General features: G+C 33.3%; 1 protein-coding gene across 3 annotated transcripts; it reads left to right on the top strand.

Annotated features, from left to right (window-relative positions):
- Positions 1-5,429: 5,429 nt before the first annotated feature.
- Positions 5,430-22,906, top strand: LOC134266081 (uncharacterized). Of its 3 annotated transcripts, XM_062748317.1 has the most exons (7): positions 5,430-5,679; positions 9,126-9,261; positions 10,795-10,860; positions 14,859-14,930; positions 16,955-17,026; positions 21,982-22,053; positions 22,735-22,906. In XM_062748317.1, the coding sequence occupies exons 1-7, from the start codon at positions 5,587-5,589 to the stop codon at positions 22,875-22,877; spliced, it is 654 nt and encodes a 217-aa protein (XP_062604301.1). In that variant the 5' UTR covers positions 5,430-5,586; the 3' UTR covers positions 22,878-22,906. The 3 variants fall into 3 exon arrangements, with proteins under 3 accessions (XP_062604301.1, XP_062604303.1, XP_062604302.1); XM_062748319.1 differs by lacking the exon at positions 14,859-14,930; XM_062748318.1 differs by lacking the exon at positions 16,955-17,026.
- The last annotated feature ends 533 nt before the right edge of the window (positions 22,907-23,439 follow it).

Raw genomic sequence — 23,439 nt, 5'->3', positions numbered from 1 at the left:
TGTATGTAACAGAATAATTCAATTGGAAAACAGGTTTTAGTGGCCATATTCTATGACATCATATGCATACATGGTAATATTAAAGATGTTGGACATCAAAAGGCAATGATTAAAAAAAATGATGTTAGTTTGACCCACATTTTTGATGATGGTTATATGGGTCTGTGTGTAAGCTTTTTCATAGGCAAATATTTTCAGTCTTTGTGAGATTTTTGTAAATTGTAGAGATTTTACATAAAGTATACTTTAATATTAGATGGAATATCAAGTAAAATTTGGATTCAATTGAGATTTAAATTTTCACTTCTTATCTGTCGCACTATAGGCATTCTGCCCGCCTTATTCACCCATCTTCTTTTATGAAGTATTTTTAGGATTTGTATTTCATTTTGAAATTAAATTTGCGTTGTATTAATGAAATTACATCACTATAAAATCAAATAAGATGGATTTGAGTTCTAATACACTTTAAATCAAATTCTGACTGCCATGCCTATTTTAGCAAAGGCACCGGATGCATGGATTGGGCTTAACCCCTACCCCCCTTTTTTTTTTTTTTAAATTTATGACCGGAAACATTGCATGAAAATGTGTGCATCCCCTGCTCATCACACCCATACATCAATTCATACAATTATTTTTTCATTTTGGTCGTGTTTTAAAAATTATTTATTTAAAGATATTTAATTAAACTTTTATTAAAAAATACAATTGGATGGTAACGACATGAGCTGTTATTTCTTATGCGAAGCTTTGGAGGATTTGATGTGTGTCTATCATAACCGCCAAGACCACGAGCTTGCAGACTTTATTTTGGATCTGACCTTCGAAATTGAAAACAGAATAAAACATTAATGTGAAGCCAGGCGATATTTACATTCCTGGAGCATACTTCCTGTACTCCAGTCACTCGGCACACCTCGGCCGATTCGTACCTCATCTAACCTCGTTTGATGTAGTTCACGGAATCAGCCGAGATTTGCCGAATGGTACTCCAGTTTCGAGATCGTAACTCTCCTACGATAGAGGCGCAAAAAGTGTCCATTTCGACAGGGAGATGGGACATGTTGTTTCTGTATTCAAACGTGCATAAATAAAATGTTGGAAGTTTCCGGGCTTTATTTGGATTGATGGTCTTTGGAGATCATTTTGATGACCATCATCAGGCAGCGTCTACTGACTGAACATGAGCATCTTATGAAATAAACATGCAAATGAAATAAAATGTTTGTTAATAAGAATTTTTTAAATCAAATTTATTGTCATTACATAAATGTAAGATTTATTTTTTTTTATTTAAAAATATTCTATATCAAATTAATTATATTTGCTTAATATTCATAGGCTAGATCATCATGACAAAGTCAGGAGCGAGGGAGTATGAACGTACCTCCGCGATATTTGGTTCAAAAATCCTTCTTGTAAAGAGTTACTCCATCTTAATACTAGTTATCTAATTAATTAACTCGCAATAACACACAGCAGACGAAGAAAATGAAAAAAAAAAAGGAATAGACAGAACGAAAAACATGGACTGTATTACATGTACGAACGGACAGACAGAATTGAAAAAAAAATCACAATGAAAGAAATACATACATATATATATATTATTAGAGAAGGAGAGAGAGGGGGAGGAGATATTCAATAAAATTATGCAAAATACATATTAAACATGTATATTTTAGTCATTCCTATATTGTATTTTTTTTATTTTAAATTCTTCTGTTAGGTTAAATAAAATTACGTATATGTTCTGAAATATATGTGTTTAATAAAAATAAATCTAAGCGCCTCTGATCCTGAGTTAAATAATCTATTATTTCAAGAAAATCGGTGAACTATTAATTACTTTTCCAATATTTTTTGTTATGAAAACGGGTTTTATCTGCTTATATTTAATATATAAAGTTGTAATAATTTTAAGTTTGTTTTATAAAATGCGTGCATATTTAGTTTTCGTCAATCGCAGAGAAAAACGACCACGGCGCTCAAATCACTGACTCTCTCGTGATTTCAGCAAATTGAATCATGATCAGTTACGGACCTTTCATAAAAATCTGAGATTTATGTGCTGTAGTGTAAATTTTTGTCGAACCACTGATCTATGAAGTCTTTAATATTGTAAACGTCCCTGTGGATAAAGTAAATGAAATATTTTCCCATCAATTTTACATTTCAGCATATCTATTAAATGATGCTTAAAATTATCCTAAAAGTAGATTTAAACTTTATGTACATGAAACTTTCGATAAATATAGTTAGGAACTAAGAAAACCATAATTGAGATTTGGAATGCATGTTTTACATTTAAATTTTCACATTCAAGCACAATTATTTTATTACTCGCATAGTCTTAAATTACATTGTACTATATTTTTTTCTTCTTTTCGCTACATTTTTTATTAAATCGTTTGAACCATATCTAATGTGTAAATAGCTAATGTTTGTACACAAACAGAAAAACAAGCAAACAAAACATGCTATCAATTTCTTTTTATTCAAGTGCTGAAAACAATCAGAACATTTCATATAAGTGACTCGTGAACTAATAAAATTATTCGTTATCAATACATGTAAAGGAAAGGGTATACATATTATATATATTATATCATCTTAATGTACATGCATATGTTATAATGGATATCAAACAGTTAAAACGATATTCAAAATGTTCATGCCATAGGCACTTGGGGTATGGTGGACCCCCCCCCCCCTTCCATTTTTTTTCTTTTTAAATCTGGGTTCAAGTCATCTTTTTCCTATTTTTCTATTCTAATATGCACTATATGTTATCAAAAATGCAACTCTTTTGTCTCTACAAGCTGTTTTTAAAAATGCCGTTTTCCACTGATCAATACATCTTTATATGTATCAGTGGAAAACGGCATTTTTAAAAACAGCTTGTAGAGACAAAAGAGTTGCATTTTTGATAACACATAGTGCATATTAGAATAGAAAAATAGGAAAAAGATGACTTGAACCCAGATTTAAAAAGAAAAAAAAATGGAAAGGGGGGGGGGGGGTCCATCCCCCAAGTGCCTATGGTTCATGCATATAAAATAAATATATATATGGAAGATAATTTCGTCATAAATTAACAAAGTTAGAATTTTTTCAAATAATAATATAATGTTCCGGAAAATATAATAAGAGAAGGAAGTCTCGCTATGAATGGGGGAAGGCTGGCTATAAAGTGAGCCTTCCCCCGGAAGAACGGCTACCAGGGTATATAGTGAAACTTCCGTGGGGGAAGTCTCACTATATAGTCATTCTTCCGGGGGGAAGGCTCACTATATAGCCAGCCTTCCAGGGGGAAGAATCACTATATAGATATAGTGGGCCTTCCGGGGGAAGCCTCACTATGGGGGAAGTCTCACTATACGGATCTTGCCATAATGATGTTGCATCTTGCATCTACGATGTCAGATACGGGCGTCAGCACGGGATTTTAACCATATTAATATCGGATTCTCATACAGGATTTGTAACTTGCATGTCAACATAATTATCTTGCATGTAGACATAATTATCTTGCATTTTGACATATTTTTCTTGCATGCTGACATAATTTATCTTGCATGTAGAGGGCAGATATATGCCACCATAGACTGTGCTTTGTGTGTAAGAAGTAGATTGTAAGAGTTATAGTTCTTACCGTGGTTGCAAATCAACATTCATGATGATACAATCAGCCTTGTTCTGCATATATGTGAAAGCTATTGTAAATGCCTACTTTATTTTATAAGTTTAAAAACAGATTGCGGATCGAAATATAATCGTCGAAAAGCAGGTTCAATAATTTCAATAAACGGGGGTTGGGGTTGGGGGGAGGGGGGGTAGGGGGTTAATGGTTGAAATCAACCTTTATGGACTTTAAAAAAACAAACAAACATAAAAAAGGGGATAAAACGAGAAAAAGAGAGGGGCTATAAGTTATATTTTAAGCATGTGGATGCATTCTGAGATTTATTTCATCTTTTTCGACAAACATTTCATCTGAGTCGTTTGAAAAGCGTCTAATGTTACGTACACATATTGTTTACACATTTTTTCTTCTTTTTCGTCTTTCAGATTCTTTCTAATCATGTAAAACATCTACAGATATTTATAAATGTTAATGATAAAAGTTGTTGTAGGAAATAAATATTTTCAATATACATGTAGTTTATATATCGGTCCTTTTCAACATGTTCAAGAAGGCGATAGGAAATAATATAAAAAATAAAATTGATATAATTGTTTAATTTTTTTCTGTATAGGTACTTTTTTCCGCGTGTGATTAATTTACACGATGTACGCGGACATAATTTTCTCGCGGAAGTTTGTCACAGTATACATAAGATTCATTAAGGACATATAATGACAATCCAAGATATCCGCGTTATTTAATACTCGCGGATTGCTGAATAGAAATTGTGTTTCCGCGGAATTATGACCCCGTGGAATTTAGTACTTTTACAGTAGATTCATGCCGAACATAAATTTACCAAGATTAAACATTGTCATGGTTTTACCCCATTTTTTTTTAAGATGCTCTGGAAATATCAAGGCCTAATGTGACGTCGCGCACGGTACTGGTGTCAAAAAGTTCTAAATTACTATTGCGGCAGCATTTTCGCTTTTTTTTTTTTTTTTTTTTAATTTTAAAACAATTCACTATATGAAAACTATATATCATTCGATCGGTAATTGTATATTTAATACAATTTAACAAAAATATTGTTTTAAAAAATTCTATTTTTCAAAGATATTAATTTAGCTATTCCTTCAATTACGTGAAAAACGCATGAAGACCGGTAACAGGGGCGTCGCACACGCAATTACAAAATGTTGATAACTCTCTTAAAACGAACAATACAAACATAAAATTTGGCAGAAAAATTCAAAATATGATACAAATGATGTAAATTCTTAAAATTGTAATGTCATTCAATCCGTATGCTCTGAACGCGTCGCTCAAAATCCAAGACAGGGGAGACGCGCGTTAATCGACGAAATATGGGATACACATAAAAAGTCTTCTGGTACATGTACTTAGAATAATAATAACATGAGCTAAATCTATTTATAAATTACATCTCGATAATCCTTTTTGTTTGTTAAGAACTATGTTTTATAAATGACTAATAGTTTGGGTTGATATGTATGTTTGATCTCTGAAATTAAGCCGATTTATTGTGCGGATGTTGAATAGGATGCAATCTCTCACCAGAGGGCGCGCTCCGCTTACACGCCGGAGTGTCAATCTCTCACCAGAGGGCGTTTTTACGCTCCGCTCTAACAAGCGGAGCGCGCCCTCTGATGAGAGATTGTCCGGAGTGTGTCACAAAGTGTCACAAAGTTTTTTATAAGATTCGCTTTACGCTTAAAAAAATTAAATTGTACGTAAATTATCTTAAAAATCAATTTAATGTTTATTATATTATAAATAACATTGACATGTTTGGATATTTTATAAATGTTTTGGATTTTTTAAAATCTCTCTTACTTCCGGAAACAAAGTGTTCTGAGCGGGAATTTTCAGATTTTACAGGGTCATTTCCTAGTTACAGCCGTTGCTAGGCTCATTCATTATTCTTAAAAATGGCTGAGTGTTTTGAGAGAGGCCCTCTCAGCTTCCTTTGCTGGGAGGATGCGTTCCCCCAGCAAGCCTGGGAACGAAGAAGAAAAATGAATGTAAGTTTTTTCTTCCATTTCATTGCGACAATTTTACATAAATAGATTCGTGCATTTTCATGATTCTAGGAAAATCAATGGCTTCGGTCTGGGGATAGGGTAGATTTGTGTTTATTTATACAATCGTAGTTTTTTTTTTTTTTTACATATGTATATGCATATGATTGTTAAATTGTTAACTATGCTAAAAAACTACGTGGAACCAACCTAAAATATATATACGGGTTACCAATCTTTCATTTTCAGCAGCCCTCTAGTCCTCGTTTCACACTTGTAACCAAGGTCAAATTCATAAATCTACTTGATGAATTGTGTATTGTACCATTAAGGAAAAAATAAAAACAGGCTATGATCATTTTGAAATATTTTTGTCAAGGAACACAAGCGCATGGGCTTCTTGTTTACACCCAACATTGACATATTAGTACAAATTTCACCTGTTCTAATTAACCCCGCTTGAAAAGTGGAAGGTTATTTAGTAATCGTGATGTACGTCCATCTGTTAAGCTTTGGGGGTACCCATCCTTTGTGTGAGAGAAGAATAAATTCTCTCATACCACTGAATGAAATTTGATGAACCTTTCATCGAATCTTTATTACACATTGCCATTGTGACCTCCTATTCAACTCTCTGATCCAACACATATTTTGGTTTTTTCCTTTTGCAAAACATGGATACTGCCATTATTTTCATGATATGGGAGGCGGGGGTATCATTTAGTGCGCCTCATTGCTCACAGTACCTCTAGTTTCTTATGGTAGTGACTAGCAATTTACCAGTAAAGATTATAATACACTTATTGAAGCATACATCTAAGAATTTTTTTCTCAAGGGAAGGGTCTTACCCCCCCCCCCCCACCCCCCAAAAAAAAAAATGAAACTCAGTATAGAAAATCAAATGAACAAACACTCATACAGACAAAAGATAACTCCGCACCTAAATGAGAAAAACCTATTGAGTGGAAGGGGAGGGGGTTGTTGGCTTAGATCTTAAATCTGTCATGTAAGCACAGATTTAATTTTTTTTAACTCTACTGGTCAGAGACAAGAAGAGCCTATGCGATAGTAATGCGTCCGGCGTCCGTCTGTCTGTCTAGCTGTCTGTCTGTCTGTATGTAAACAATTTTTTCAAAATGCTTCTCCTGCTACAGTTTTGGTCTGGTTTTCAGCTCACCTGAGCCAAAGGCTCAAGTGAGCTTTTCTGATCAAAATTTGTCCGTTGTCTTTCGTCGTTGTTGTTGTTGTTGTTGTAAACTTTTCACATTTTCATCTTCTTCTCAAGAACCACTGGGCCAATTTCAACCAAACTTGCTACAAAGTATCCTTGGGTAAAGGGGATTCAAGTTTGTTCAAATGAAAAGCCAGGCCCTCTTCCAAGGGGAGATAATAATGAATTAGAGAAAAATTAATGGCATTTTTTAAAAAATCTTCTTCTCAAGAACCACTGGGCCAGGGAAGATGAAACTCATGTGGAGTCATCCTCAGGTAGGGAGGTTCAAGTTTGTTCAAATCATGACCCCCGGGGATAGGGTGGGGCCAAAATGGCTGATCAAAGTTTTACATAGGAACATATAGGAAAAATCTTTAAAAATCTTCTTCTCAAGAACCACTGGGCTAGGAAACATGAAACTCATGTGGAATCATCCTCAGGTATTGAGGTTCAAGTTTGTTCAAATCATGACCCCCGGGGATAGGGTGGGGCCAAAATGGCTGATCAAAGTTTTACATAGGAACATATAGGAAAAATCTTTAAAAATTTTCTTCTCAAGAACCACTGGGCCAGGAAAGATGAAACTCGTGTGGAATCATCCTCAGGTAGTGTAGAATCAAATTTGTTCAAATTATGAACCCCGTGGGGTAGGATGGGGCCAAAATGGCAGATCAAAATTTTACATAAAGATATAAAGGACAAAAATTTTAAAAACCTTCTTCTCAAGAACCAATGGGCCAGGAAGGATGAAACTCATGTGAATTTGCCTCAGGTAGTGAAGATTCAAGTTTGTTCAAATCATGACCCCCGGGGGAAGGGTGGGGCCAAAATGGCCGATCAAATTTTTACATAGGAATATATAGGAAAAATCTTTAAAAATCTTCTTCTCAAGAACCACTGAACCAGGAAAGATGAAACTCATGTGGAATCATCCTCAGGTAGTGAAGATTCAAGTTTGTTTAAAGCATGACCCCCGGGGGAAGGGTGGGGCCAAATGTCCGATAAAAGTTTGACATAGGAATAAGAAACCTTTTAAAATCTTCTTTTCAAGTACCCCGTGGGGATCCGGGTAAGAATAGGTCCTCAGTACCCCCTTGCTTGTCGTAAAAGGCGACTAAATGGGGCGGTCCTTTGGATGAGACCGTATAAACCGAGGCCCCGTGTCACAGCAGGTGTGGCACGATAAAGATCCCTCCCTGCTCAAAGGCCGTAAGTGCCGAGCATAGGCCTAAATTTGCAGCCCTTCACCGGCAATGGTGACGTCTCCATATCAGTGAAATATTCTCGAGAGGGACGTTAAACAGTATACAATCAATCAATCATCTTTTCAAGTACTTCAAAGCCATGCTTAGTGATATTTATAGGGAATCAAGCTCAGGTTGTGTAGATTCTAGTTTGTTCAAATCATGATTCCCAGTGGGTTAAAATTCAAGCCCCCCCCCAAAAATCAGTAAGCTTTCAGTTCTGATCTGATATGTGCTTTTTCCCTAGCCAATTGCTCAGGTGAGCGATGTGGCCTCTGGGCCTCTTGTTTGACTTGGATGTGTTGCCTTGGTTACTAAAAATAGAAAATTTTGGGAAATACTTTGAAAATGCTACTCCAAATACAGATTAAGTCTGATTATAATATAATTTGGCATGCAAGTAGACTACATTTAGTTACATAATTATCGGCTTTGTGATTTTGATTTTGATGATTGATGTTGCCATCGTAATTAACTAAAACTGAAAATTCTGAAAAGTTTTAAAAAAGTTTTAATAAAAGCTACTCCTACAGTTGTAGTCTAATTGCAATCTTGCCACAAAAAGAGACTTAATCAAGGATCATTATTCTATTTATTGCTTTTGTAAAGTTTTAAGTCCCAACTGCTTCTTTTCTCCTCCTTTATAATAAGTACAAACCAGTAGAGCTACAGTCTCGACAGAGACTTCTGGTTTTAAAATATAAATTACATTAGAATCCAGTGCAAATACCCATCATGTTAAGCATTGAAGATTCAGATTGGTATCAAAATCTCTATCAACTTATGTAATAAACAGTGTTTTAAATCTTATTAATAAACTTAAGGGATTTCGATATGCAGAGTGAATAATTTCTAATGATTTTGAAAAAAAAAATTCCTGCTGTAAGAATTTGTGAATTAAACTTTTTCATTGAAAATACTTCATTTGTTCTCACGCTTAATGGTACTTTTCTGAATCAAAGATATTTATTATTGAAGTTTATTTCAAAAGCTCCAGAAAACAGCTGAATCCAAGCCACCAACCCTTCCTCCTCCTTCTGAGCCGGTGACTAGCAACATCAGGCGAGCAAGCAACCTGGTTGCACAACAATCACCCCAATCGCCGGAGTTTGGACGAGGTTGCAGTGGTACGTATTATGTGTGTAGTTCAAATTCTTGTATGACAGTCTAGGAATTGGAATCTGTATTTTTGTCAATAACCATCTTGCATGCATTTTTAGACCCTTTTCTTAAATGTTTTTTTTTTCTTAACAAAATTGATTTTGGCCAAAATTAAACTAATTTTCTGTAGATGCCAGATGATATGGTGCTAATTATCTTTTCACAAATTTTACATGTTTTTTTTTCATTACATTAAATTACATTACATTCTTTTATTAAGAATTTCATTTGTGTTTTATAGAAGAATATTTATAAACTCACTATTTTCAAACCAACTGTAACCATGTATTTTTTCTCCTAGTTTTAAATGCACTGTAAATAAGAGTCTAAAACATAAATTATGATCAATATATAATTCATTAACTTTTTTATAACTTAAAATAGAAATGTCTTAAAAAAATTCATTTTAATACAATAGTTTTATACAAGCATTGTTATGTCATTGCATTACGACGTCACAGTAATGAAAACCAGTTGCAGTATCTGTTTTTAGAAACATCCAGTCTATAAAGACTATTGTGACGTCAGCACTATTGTTCCTTCATAGAAAAACGTTTCCAAATTTAGAAACAGCAGGTTTATAAATTTTTAAAATAGAAACATCAAGTCTGTAACACTTTTTATACTTGATCATGTGATCCAGTTTGAGCCAATCAGATAGTTGGAACAATACAGAAAAATAATAATATAGAATATCATTTAATTTATACTCATCATCAACATAGACTTAAAATGAAAAAATAAGAAATCAATAATCAATATTATTATTATACCTCATTATAAATATTCTACACAACGCGTTATCTGATTGGTTCTCGGTTATCACGTGATAGGGCAGTAAAACTTCATATTTCCCGTCGACGGCACGCTTTTCATCATATTCCACCTTTTCGGAACACCAAGTAAATTTTCCCGCAATATAGTTCTCGTTCGTTGAACGAAAACTCCCGAGAATAGTAGACGTCACAATAGCCTGGTTTACGTCACAAAACTGATGACAATGTGTTGACCAAAGGGTTTTATAGTAACTTTACGTTAACAATGGTGTGAATTAGAGAGCGGTGCCGAATTTGAAAGTTTATGTTTATTTTGAAGGTTTTGCTTGTTTCGGTATAATAAACAATTCATTGCATGAATGTTCGGGAAACATGAAGACTTATTCAGCCAAGAAATATCATATTCCCCCCGGGCGAAGCCTTCGGGGAATATGATTTTTCTTAGCTGAATAAGTCTTCATATTTCCCTCACTACCATGCAATAAATGTATAATATTGTTTAATTTATATTTATCTTCAACAAAGTCTTTAGGGCATAATTATTATTCGGGATATTAGGGTCACACTATAATTGTTTAATAATTTCTTGAACTGTACTAAGCATATGATCATCACACATACGTACAAGTGAGATACATGTTATACTCAGTATTGTGAGTATTGGCTCACAGATTTTCTTTTTAAATTTCCAATACAAAAAATTAAACATTTCTATTTATACAGCTTTCAAAAGATACAGCCCCTCGCTTAGTACTGTCAGCAGTGAGGGTAGCTACTCAAATGTCAGTGGTAAGTACTTATACCCCTGTCTGAAGGCAAGGGGGTTATACTGTTTTACCATTGTGTGTCTGTCCGTACCGTACATAACACATTTTTGTAGCAGTTTTCTTAGCAACTACTCATTGCAATTGCTGGAAATTTTAGCACACTTTATGCCATATGATGGAATTTTTTTTAATTGATTGGTTGAAGAAATGTTGTTTAACATCCCTCTTGACTCTCGAGAACTTTTCATTCATATGGAGACGCCACCACTTGCGGGTGGAGAGCTACAAATTTTGTCACATACTCGGCACTCACGGCCATTGAGCAGGGAGGGGTCCTTTTTCGCGCCAGCACCTACAGCGATACGAGTCCTTGGTTTGTCATTTCATCAGATGGACAGGTCTCCACATCCCACAGTGAGATTCGAACCCGGGACGTAAGGATAAACACCTTACTTTCCAACTCTATCCGCTGCGCCACGCGTGCAACAATTTAATTTTATTTTGTATCAATCTGATGTCAATACTTTAAACCAACTTTTATTCGCGTGCGATTAATTTTCGCGAAGTTTGCGACAGCCTCTTCATCGCGAATATTTCTCGCCGCGAACCAGTCCTTAAGGTCTCTTTGTCTATAAACATCAGATTTTAAAAAAAAAAGGCTTGATCGCGGAAATTAATCGTCGCAAACTAGTTTAACTTCGGTAAATCGCGAAATAAAGTCGTCGCAAATAAAAGTGTGTTTACAGTATCTTTTTCTTAAAACGAGCGGGGGTATAACTAGTGAGCATTGTCTCACAGTCTTCTAACGTTTACTTTTATCTAACAAATTATTTGCATTACAGCTGTTGAAAAGAATTCTTCCCAAAAAATATTTATCTTATGGATATGAATTTAGAATAATAACAGTTTTTGGTTTGTCTTTTTAAAAACCTATGACATCACAGGAGGATAGAAATACCTTAAATGTTCTTCATGACCATCTTGCATTAATTTTAATCTATGAGCCTTTCTTTTAATTCTGAAATATATTGTTTCATTATTTTGAATGTACTTTGTTTTTCATGGCCTATATCTTTATGCTGTCCTCTTTATTTACTTTTTTTTTATATTAAATTTTCTTTTCACTTTTGTTTTAAAAATGACATAAAGGCCCGACAGGCCGAGTGTTTTTGTTATTTTATTCAATTTCAAATTTTTCTTGGTCTTGACAGTAAATTTAGAATTCTATGAAGTTATAACTGGTTATTTCTTATATGATCTTTTTAACCATTTCTAAGTTATTATGTCATCTTTGAAATCACTGGTAAGTAATTGTATATTTCTTTTTATCACTTATCAGTTATTATATAATGCTTGTCATAACTAGACAGTTTTTATATAATCCTTGTATTTACTGGTAAGCTATTATATAATCCATTCATATACTAGTTATCCGTGTAAACCATAGGCGCTTGGGGTATGGTTCCCCCCTTTTTCCTTTTTTTTCTTTTTAAATATGGGGTTGAGTCACCTTTTTCCTATTTTCTATTTTATTATGCACTTTATGTTATCAATAAAGTTACTCTTTTGTCTCTACAAGCTGTTTCTAAATATGTCGTTTTCGTCTGATACATATAAAGAGAGAAGGCTTGCAACTCTTTTCTCGTAATCTGCCTCACCTTGCTTCAACTTCGCTCGATTATTTATCTAAACCTGAATAAAACATTGCATATGCATACATTGACAAATTTGTTATACATTCCTCTTCCTTTTCACATTTCCATTTAATTTTTATGTGCCCCCGATTTGTACATATGTCGAAGAAATCTCTCGCATCTAGGGTAAATTTTGTTGATGTGCAAAAACGACAAATTTAAAAACAGCTTGTAGAGACAAAAGAGTTACATTATTGATAACATATAGTGCATATTTATTATTAGAATAGAAAAATAGGAAAAAGGTTATTCAACCCCAGATTTAAAAAGAAAAAAAAGGGGGGGGGGGTCCATAAACCAAGCGCCTATGGTGTAAATACTAAAAAATCTCACTGAAAACGTCATTTCTTAATTATTACAATCACTGGTAACATATTTCAAAATTCTTGTATACACAGGTAAGCTATTTCATAATCCCTATTTTTACTGGTATATTTTTACCCTATTTTTAGCTCTACTGGTCAGAGACCAGAAGAGCTTATGCGATAGTAATGCGTCCGGCGTCCGTCCGTCCGTCTGTCTGTCTGTCTGTCTGTAAACAATTTTTCAAAATGCTACTCCTCCTACAGTTTTGGTCTGATTTCAATATAACTTGGCACACAAGTAGACTACACTAAGATACATAATTCTGTGTATCGGTTTTTGATTTCGATGAACGGTGTTGCCGTGGTTACTAAAAATAGAAATTTCTGTGAAATTCTTTCAAAATGCTACTCCTCCTACAGTTTTAGTCTGATTTCAGTATAACTTGGCACACAAGTAGACTACACTAAGATACATAATTCTGTGTATCGGTTTTTGATTTCGATGAACGGTGTTGCCGTGGTTACTAAAAATAGAAATTTCTGTGAAATTCTTTCAAAATGCTACTCCTCCTACAGTTTTAGTCTGATTTCAGTATAACTTGGCACACAAGTAGACTACATTAAGATACATAATTCTGTATATCGGTTTTTGATTTCGGTGAACGGTGTTGCCGTGGTTACTAAAAATAGAAATTTCTGTGAAATTCTTTCAAAATGCTACTCCTCCTACAGTTTTGGTCTGATTTCAATATAACTTGGCACACAAGTACACTACACTAAGATACATAATTCTGTGTATCGGTTTTTGATTACGATGAACGGTGTTGCCGTGGTTACTAAAAATAGAAATTTCTGTGAAATTCTTTCAAAATGCTACTCCTCCTACAGTTTTGGTCTGTTATCAATATAACTTGGCACACAAGTAGACTACACTAAGATACATAACTCTATTTATCGGTTTTTGATTTCGGTGAACGGTGTTGCCGTGGTTACTAAAAATAGAAATTTCTGAGAAATTCTTTCAAAATGCTACTCCTCCTACAGTTTTGGTCTGATTTCAATATAACTTGGCACACAAGTAGACTACACTAAGATACATAATTCTCTTTCTCGGTTTTTGATTTCGGTGAACGGTGTTGTCGTGGTTACTAAAAATAGAAATTTCTGAGAAATTCTTTCAAAATGCTACTCCTCCTACAGTTTTAGTCTGATTTCAATATAACTTGGCACACAAGTTGACTACACTAAGATACATAATTCTTTGTATCGGTTTTTGATTTTGTTAAACGATGTTGCTGTGGTTACTAAAAATAGAAATTTCTGAGAAATTCTTTCAAAATGCTACGTCACTTACAGTTTTGGTCTGATTTCAATATAACTTGGCACACAAGTACACTACACTAAGATACATAATTCTGTATATCAGTTTTTGATTACGATGAACAGTGTTGCCGTGGTTACAAAAAATAGAAATTTCTGTTAAATACTCTCAAAATGCTATCCGAAATACAGTTTTAGTCTGATTATAATATAATGTGGCATGCAAGTATACTACACTAAGAACATAAAGAGATTTAATCAAGGATCATTATTCTATTGCTGTTGTAAAGTTTCAATTCCCAACTGCTTAAGTACTTTTCTCTTCCTTTGCTATAAGTACAAACCAGTAGAGCTTCAGTCTCGACAGAGACTTCTGGTTACTGGTATATTTTTATAATCCTTGTTAACTGATACATTATTCATTGCTAAATTATCCTTGTAATCATAGGCTAATACTGATAATTGTGATCACTGTTTATATGTTATTATATATAATCCTTGTAATCACTGTTTAGTTATTTTTCAATCTTTGTAAGTACCCTTAAGTAATTATATAATCATCACTGGTAATTCATTAAATAATTCTGGTAATCACTGGTTATTTATTATATAACCATTGTAATCACTGGTGAGAATTTACTGTCTTGCCTCATTCCTGCATATTATAGATTTGAACTACATAGACATTTTCCCATTGATAGGATCCAACACCTCAAGACGGTCACCACGAAGTGTGACAGGGAAGTCCAGTGAAGGCTCCTTAAATGGCAGTGGTAAGTTATATAATCCTTAATAATCATAAACTCCTTGTTACCACTGTTAATTAAGTAACTATATAATCCTTGTTACCATTGTTAAGTTATTATATAATCCTTGTTACCACTGTTAATTAAGTAACTATATAATCCTTGTTACCATTGTTAAGTTATTATTAGCTCACCTGAGCCGAAGGTTCAAGTGAGCTTTTCTGATCAAAATTTGTCCGTCGTCTGTCGTTGTCGTTGTTGGCGTTGTCCTTGTAAACTTTTCACATTTTCATCTTCTTCTCAAGAACCACTGGGCCAATTTCAACCAAACTTGGCACAAAGTATCACTGGGTGAAGGGGATTCAAGATTGTTCAAATGAAGGGCCACGCCCTCTTCCGAGGGGAGATAATTATGAATTAGTGAAAAATTAATGGCATTTTTAAAAAATCTTCTTCTCAAGAACCACTGGGCCAGGAAAGATGAAACTCATATGTGGAATCATTCTCAGGTAGTGTAGATTCAAGTTTGTTCAAATCATGACCCGCGGGGCGAGGGTGGGGCCAAAATGGCCGACCAAAGTTTTACATAGGAATATATAGGAAAAATCTTTTGAAAATATTCTTAAGAATCATTGAGAAAGGAAATATGAAACTTAAATGAAATTATCCTCAGGTAGTGTAGATTCAAGTTTGTTCAAATCATGACCTCTGGGGCTAGGGTGGGGCCAAAATGGCTGACCAAAGTTTTACATAGGAATATTTAGGAAAAATCTTTTAAAAATATTCTTAAGAATCATTGAGAAAGGAAATATGAAACTTAAATGAAATTATCCTCAGGTAGTGTAGATTCAAGTTTGTTCAAATCATGACCTCTGGGGCTAGGGTGGGGCCAAAATGGCTGACCAAAGTTTTACATAGGAATATATAGAAAAATTCTTTAAAAATCTTCTTCTCAAGAACCACTATGCCAGGAAAGATGAAACTCATGCGGAATCATCCTCAGGTATTGTAGATTCAATTTTCTTTAAATCATGACCCCCGGGGCTAGGATGGGGCCAAAATGGCTGACCAAAGTTTTACATAGGAATATATAGGAAAAACTTTAAAAATCTTCTTCTCAAAAACCTTTGGGCCAGGAAAGATGAAACTAATGTGGAATCATCCTCAGTTAGTGAAGATTCAAGTTTGTTCAAATCATGACCTCTGGGGCTAGTTTTGGGCCGAAAATGGCTGACCAAAGTTGTACATAAGGATATATAGGGAAACCTTTTAAAATCTTCTTTTCAAGTACTTCAAAGCCATGATTAGTGATATTTTTCTATTTATATGGAATCATCCTCAGGTAGTGTAGATTGTACATTGTTCAAATCATGACACCCAGGAGGGTTAAAATTCAAGCCCCCCCTTCCCCCAGTAAACTTTCAGTTTTGATCTGATATGTGCTTTCTCCTAGTAGATGTGCTCAGGTGAGCGATATGGCCCTTGGGCCTCTTGTATAATCCTTGTGACCACTGTTAATTAAGTTACTATATAATCCTTGTTACCACTGTTAAGTTATTATATAATAATTGGGATCACTGTTAAGTTATTATATAATCTTTGTAATTACCCTTAGGTTATTAGATAATCTTTGTAATTACCCTTAGGTTATTATATAATCTTTGTAATTACCCTAAGATTATTATATAATTCTTGTAATTACTGGTCATTTATCATATAATCCTTGTGATCACTGTTTAGTTTTTATATAATCCATGTTATCACTCTAAAGTTATTATATAATATTTGTAATAACCCTTAAGTTTTAATATAATTTTTGTAATCACAGGTACTAAATTATTTAGTTATTTATTATATAATTCTTGTAATCACTGGTTTTTATATTATACAATTCTTGTAATGATAAGTTAATAAATAATCCTTGTAATCAGGATTTCAGGATTTAGTTTGTTGCTTTCTTAAGATCTATTTTGAATAGAGAATTAATTGATATATCGCCTCATTCCTGCATATTATAAATTTAAACTACATAGACATTTTCACATTGATAGGATCCAACACCCCTAGATCGTCACCACGAAGTGTGACAGGGAAGAGCAGTGAAGGCTCCTTAAATGGCAGTGGTAAGTTATATAATCCTTAATAATTATAAACTCCTTGTTACCACTGTTAATTAAGTAACTATATAATCCTTGTTACCACTGTTAAGTAACTATATAATCCTTGTTACCACTGTTAATTAAGTAACTATATAATCCTTGTGACCACTGTTAAGTTATTATATAATAATTGGGATCACTGTTATATTATTATATAATCTTTGTAATTACCCTTAGGTTATTATATAATCTTTGTAATTACCCTTAGGTTATTATATAATTCTTGTAATTACTGGTCATTTATCATATGAGCCGTTCCAAGCAAAAACCCCCCTTATGTAATCTGACAGAATTTTACGTCACAGTAGAAAAAGCGACGTCATAGTTTTGCAACAAAAACTGCGATTAAAATATATCGCGCACTGACTGCGTTCCAACTTCTTGCTTTGCTTTACGTCACATAATTTTCTCCGTTGTGCTTTCTTCATATTTTTTTTTTATGATTTTGTCTATTTCATAACATATCTGACTCTGATTGTTGTCAAACTCCATGTGCATTACACATTCAAACGGCCTAAGAGTGTCCTGATTAAATACAAATAATTTGTCAACACTTCGACGATTATTCTGTTCCATCTACAATATAAGTTTTCTGTTAAACTAAATCAAACATGAAATTGTTGTTTAAAATTCAGATTTATGACTCTTTCTTATTCAACAACGACAAAAAAAAATAATTACGTGTACGTGCAATGTTGATATTGAGTGTAAAAATATTTTTAAGGAGGAGTAGTTTGAAAACTTTTTTTGTAAACTGAAGTCTTGGCGAAAATTGATTGGACTTAATCACGTCAAGAAAAATGCACAGGAATTTATCACCCATCAAAACTGAATGACAGAATTGTTAAACCACACCAATGCCAGATCTAATTAAAATCCGGGGTATTTTTTTTTATTTATTGTAGACCCAGAACCTCTTGGACGAAAGTGACACTAGTTTAGCTAACAAAGCAACATTTATTGAATAGACGTTTATCCGACGTTCTCCTTTTTGTTATGTGTTTAAAAGATCGATTACTTGTTAATACTGTTGTAAACCCCCACCATCACCACCAAAAATTTTTTAAAGAATATATGTCATAAAGCATATATAGAAATAAATACATACATGTATATCTTTTTAAAAAAAATGGGAAGATCTGAAAATTAAGTACCGTATTTGACATGCACACGTACATTATTTATCTAATTGCTTGTCAAGTTATTCTACCCCCCCCCCCCCCCGAGCATCATTCATGCATGCTAATATTAACAGTGAAAATATACATTCAGAAAAAAATGCGGAGAGGGGCCCCATGCAACCCCCGGAATTGATTTTTTTATGTGCATGATTGTATATATATAATCACAATATTTGTTCACCTGAGTGTAAATCGAATGCAAATAAAATACATTTCCAAAATATTTTAATCAGTTTGGATTATCCCGATCTACATTTCGTCTAACATTGCAAGAAGTATAAATATGTTCGTAATTTTCACCAGGAAGATCACATGAAGGTGAACATAACCTGATTTTTTCCACAATGCTAGATCTTGGAAAATCATAGAGCTAGGAGTATTAAATCATATTATAAACACTTTTGTGGAATGATTTGAAAAACGTTCTGACATGTTTTTTAAACATATATGCATGGGAAAATATTTAAGCGTTATCATTTTTAGTGGACCTGTACCGAGACAAATCTTTGACATTGTAGATGCAAATGTGCATGAAAAAAAAAATAAATTGAGAAATAATTGTGAAGTTGAGAAGGGATTGAGATTCCCTCAATGAGACAATAAAATGACGAAACTCGTTGCATAAAAATGCAATCTTTAATTTGCTGTTCAATTTATTATCCTTAAACAACGTTTGTAATGATACAGAATGTCAGTTTAAAGTGCTTAATGAAAGATATGTGTGAAAAAAATCAATAATGATGTTGATACCACGAAGTATGCATTGAGCGGTCACCCATCCAAGGGTTAAACAGGCTCGCCGTTGCTTAACTTGCCTGAAATAGAGCGGGACTACCACATCACCAGAAAAGCAATCTCACTATAGCGAGGCAGTACAAGTCCCCTATATACTGTCCGCTACAGATGTTAAACACAAAAGTCGGAAATATCTTGCATAAAAAAGGTTTCTAGATAACTTGTCATCTTTTATCCTTAGCAGTGAAACTAAAGGTGGTGACCCTTTCTCAATGTTTAAATTTAAATACAGATGTAAATTGAATGTTTATATGTTGTTAAACGTCCGTCTCGAGATTTTTCAAAACTCATATGGAGACGCCACCACTTGCCGGTGGAGAGCTGCAAATAATGTCCTATACATGTAACAGGCACTTAGGGCCATTGAGCAGTGAGGGATCTTTTTCGTGCCAGCACTCACTGCCACACAGGGGCCGCGGTTTATACAGACTCATCCGAAGGACCGGTCTACATGTAAACTTAATTAGAAGACTAACACAAAAGTAACCTACTCACCTCCCCCCCCCCCCTTTCACTTTCAGAACACATGGACTTCTTGTAAGTTGGTAAGGATGGTCAGATATTCGAATATTTGATGTTAATGTAGTGACAGAGAATGGCCAGCATTCCTCCTCCTTCTGCACGCAATGGAACTTCTTTTCATGTGTGTAAAATGTTGGGTAGACTGGGATAGAATATATATTATACTAATATATGAGAAGCATTTTATTCAAAGACAGTCCAATGTGCAGATTTCGCACGTAAAACATGTTTTCTTTTCTATCAAATTTCTTTGTGTTTTTTTTCTATGAAGTCAAATGTTGTAGATTTGTGTCTATATGGTACTATATAAGTACTTTAAAAGCTGCTCTAAATACTAGTAGACCCCTGAATAACGTTTTTCTTTGTCTCAATTTTTTTTTTCGATTTTGACTAACTGGTACATATTCAGAGGACCTTCATGATAAGTGTTGACCTGTGAAACTTGCCTCATAACAACCTTTTTTTTTAAACTGTGACATGCATGTGTTTTTATACTTAAGATCGGATCGCATATTAAGAAAGTATAACCTTCACTTTCATAGATCAATGCGTAAAGCACAAGAGGATCGACTCTCAGATATAGATGGGGCTGTATCACGGTTCTCCATGAGCTGTTTTACTGTGTTGCTCCCGACAGAGTAAAATTTTCTCCGACACAGTAACGATTCAAATTTCATGCATGCCTGGCTGTATGTTTGACAATCTTTTCTGTATCAATTGTATTGTAGACAATTCTTTAAAAAGCTGAATCATATGCCTTATCCTTTTTCTCAGTTTTTCAGGTCTTGTTTTTATTAGTTATTTCATAATTTGAAATCTGGAAAGTACACATTCACTATTAATCAATTACAGATTTAACATGTACATGTATATATCTAGTCTACATTGCCTTTATATTAGTACTTATATATTTATTCTTTCATTGCCCCCCCCCCCCCTCCCTCCCCTTTTCCTTCTAATATTTTTAACAAATCAAGAAATAATTAAGCAAAGAAAATGCAAATGCAGTTGAGCATTTAAAAAAGGATAAATGGTACTCATCATTTACATTGATATACCATACTTTTCAAAATCCTTATGTTGTTTATTGATAAAAGCGCAAGCCCCTGCCCCTTAATGTTTCTCTTGGTCAGTGTTTTGAAGGCAAAGGTCTAAGAAGTAAAATCGGTTATAAAAGATAAATAAATGGGATATAAATTTTGTTTTTTGTTGTTGTTGCTGGTTTTGAAAGATTTCGGCTGAACTTAAGCAGTAAAATTGAAAGTGATTTTGTTCTTAATAAAAGACCTATCAATTATGTGTGATGACTTCAGCGAATCATGGGACTATTTAAACTCCACTGACATATCTTTAAATAATTAATATCAGAAAAGAATGAACTGAAGGTTTTTTATTCATAAAAAACAAAAAAAAAATGTTTACAAGAAATTAAGCATATATGTATTAGTCAGAACGGCAACACAATACCAAGTTATTGCGTATAAGTAATTCGTGTTTTTATTACGTTGCCATATATAACGTCGACGTCGCTACAAGAGAGAATTTATAAAATTTGACGTCAGCCGTATAAATGATGCATACTTTGAATACCTTTAAATCCGTAACGGAGCAAGATACACCTGTAATATTTACAGGTTCTATTCGCCTAAGGCTCTACATCATTTTTCAAGAAAAAAGTCATTTTCGAAAATTTTTGACACAAGGGGGGTTTTTGCTTGGAACGGCTCATATAATCCTTGTGATCACTTGCAATCTCTCGCATCTAGGGTAAATTTTGTTGATGTGCAAAAACGACATATTTAAAAACAGCTTGTAGAGACAAAAGAGTTACATTATTGATAACATATAGTGCATCTTTATTATTAGAATAGAAAAATAGGAAAAAGGATACTCAACCCCAGATTCAAAAAGAAAAAAAAGGAAAAAAAGGAGGGGGGTCCATACCCTAAGCGCCTATGGTGTAAATACTAAAAAATCTCACTGAAAAACGTCATTTCTTAATTATTACAATCACTGGTAACATATTTCAAAATTCTTGTATACACAGGTAAGCTATTTCATAATCCCTATTTTTACTGGTATATTTTTACCCAATTTTTACTGGTATATTTTTATAATCCTTGTTAACTGATACATTATTCATTGCTGAATTATCCTTGTAATCATAGGCTAATACTGATAATTGTGATCACTGTTTATATGTTATTATATATAATCCTTGTAATCACTGTTAAGTTATTTTTCAATCTTTGTAAGCACCCTTAAGTAATTATATAATCATCACTGGTAATTCATTGAATAATTCTGGTAATCACTGGTTATTTATTATATAACCATTGTAATCACTGGTGAGAATTTACTGTCTTGCCTCATTCCTGCATATTATAAATTTGAACTACATAGACATTTTCCCATTGATAGGATCCAACACCTCAAGACGGTCACCACGAAGTGTGACAGGGAAGAGCAGTGAAGGCTCCTTAAATGGCAGTGGTGAGTTATATAAACCTTAATAGTTATAAACTCCTTGTAATCACTGTTAAGTTATTATGTAACCCTTTTAATCACTGATAGTTCTTATAAACCCCTTGTAATCACTGTTAAGTTATTATGTAATCCTTGTTACCAAGTGCTGTTAATTAAGTTACTATATAATCCTTGTTACCACTGTTAAGTTATTATTAATAATTGGGATCACTGTTAAGTTATTATATAATCTTTGTAATTACCCTTAGGTCATCATATAATCTTTGTAATTACCCTTAGGTTATTAGATAATCTTTGTAATTACCCTAAGGTTATTATATAATTCTTGTAATTACTGGTCATTTATCATATAATCCTTGTGATCACTGTTAAGTTTTTATATAATCCATGTTATCACTCTAAAGTTATTATATAATTTTTGTAATAACCCTTAAGTTTTAATATAATTTTTGTAATCACAGGTACTAAATTATTTAGTTATTTATTATAAAATTCTTGTAATCACTGGTTTTTATATTATATAATTCTTGTAATCAATGATAGTTAATAAATAATCCTTGTAATCAGGATTTCAGGATTTAGTTTGTTGCTTTTTTAAGATCTATTTTGAATAGAGAATTAATTGATATATCGCCTCATTCCTGCATATTATAAATTTGAACTACATAGACATTTTCACATTGATAGGATCCAACACCCCTAGATCGTCACCAAGAAGTGTGACAGGGAAGAGCAATGTCTGCCCCATAAATGGCACTGGTAAGTTATATAATCCTTGTTATTACAGATGCCTTTATTATATAATCCGTGTAATCACTGGATATTTATAATATATTATTCTTTTAATCACTGGTTTATTTCACACTGCACAATTTGTTTTACAATTGTACATTAAAAAATATAACTTGAAATATTTTCAATCAGAAATGTTTTTATATACATGTACATGTATGTAATAATTAGAAAAGAAAATTAATGCTAAATGGCATTTCTAAGAACGGTAACTCTTCTTGTTTCTAAAAGATGGGAAATTCAATTCATTGTCAAATTCGTTATACCATCATGATTTCTAAATAACAAAAGGTGGCGGTTTATCGAGAATTAACTGTTTATTTGAGTCTCAAGTTTATTAGTTTTATGTAGATAATTAATACAATAATTATTTTGTAAGCCACCCTAAATTTACACCTGACTGAAAACTAGGCCAATTACTGATAAGTTTTTATATAATCCTTGTAATCAATATGAAATTATAACATGTATATAATCCTTATAATCACTGTTAGGTTATTATATAATCATTGTAATCACTGTGAAATTATTATTATTTTATCCCTCTAATCACTGATAATTTGTTATAATATATAAGCCTTTTAATCACTAGTAAGTCAT

This window comes from Saccostrea cucullata, unplaced genomic scaffold (assembly GCF_032062105.1).
Source record: "Saccostrea cucullata isolate Sc308-1 unplaced genomic scaffold, CSIRO_AGI_Scuc_v1 ctg10431, whole genome shotgun sequence".
Taxonomy (NCBI): Eukaryota; Metazoa; Mollusca; class Bivalvia; order Ostreida; family Ostreidae; genus Saccostrea; species Saccostrea cuccullata.
This window is presented reverse-complemented; position numbering and strand designations above follow the sequence as displayed.

What these genes read in the sequence shown, in the direction of transcription:
- LOC134266081 (XM_062748317.1), top strand. Translation starts at nt 5,587, where the DNA reads ATGGCTGAGTGTTTTGAGAGAGGCCCTCTCAGCTTCCTTTGCTGGGAG. An exon ending in AACGAAGAAGAAAAATGAAT is followed by an intron (nt 5,680 to 9,125) that starts GTAAGTTTTTTC and finishes TTATTTCAAAAG; the next exon opens with CTCCAGAAAACAGCTGAATC. An exon ending in AGGCTCCTTAAATGGCAGTG is followed by an intron (nt 14,931 to 16,954) that starts GTAAGTTATATA and finishes TCACATTGATAG; the next exon opens with GATCCAACACCCCTAGATCG.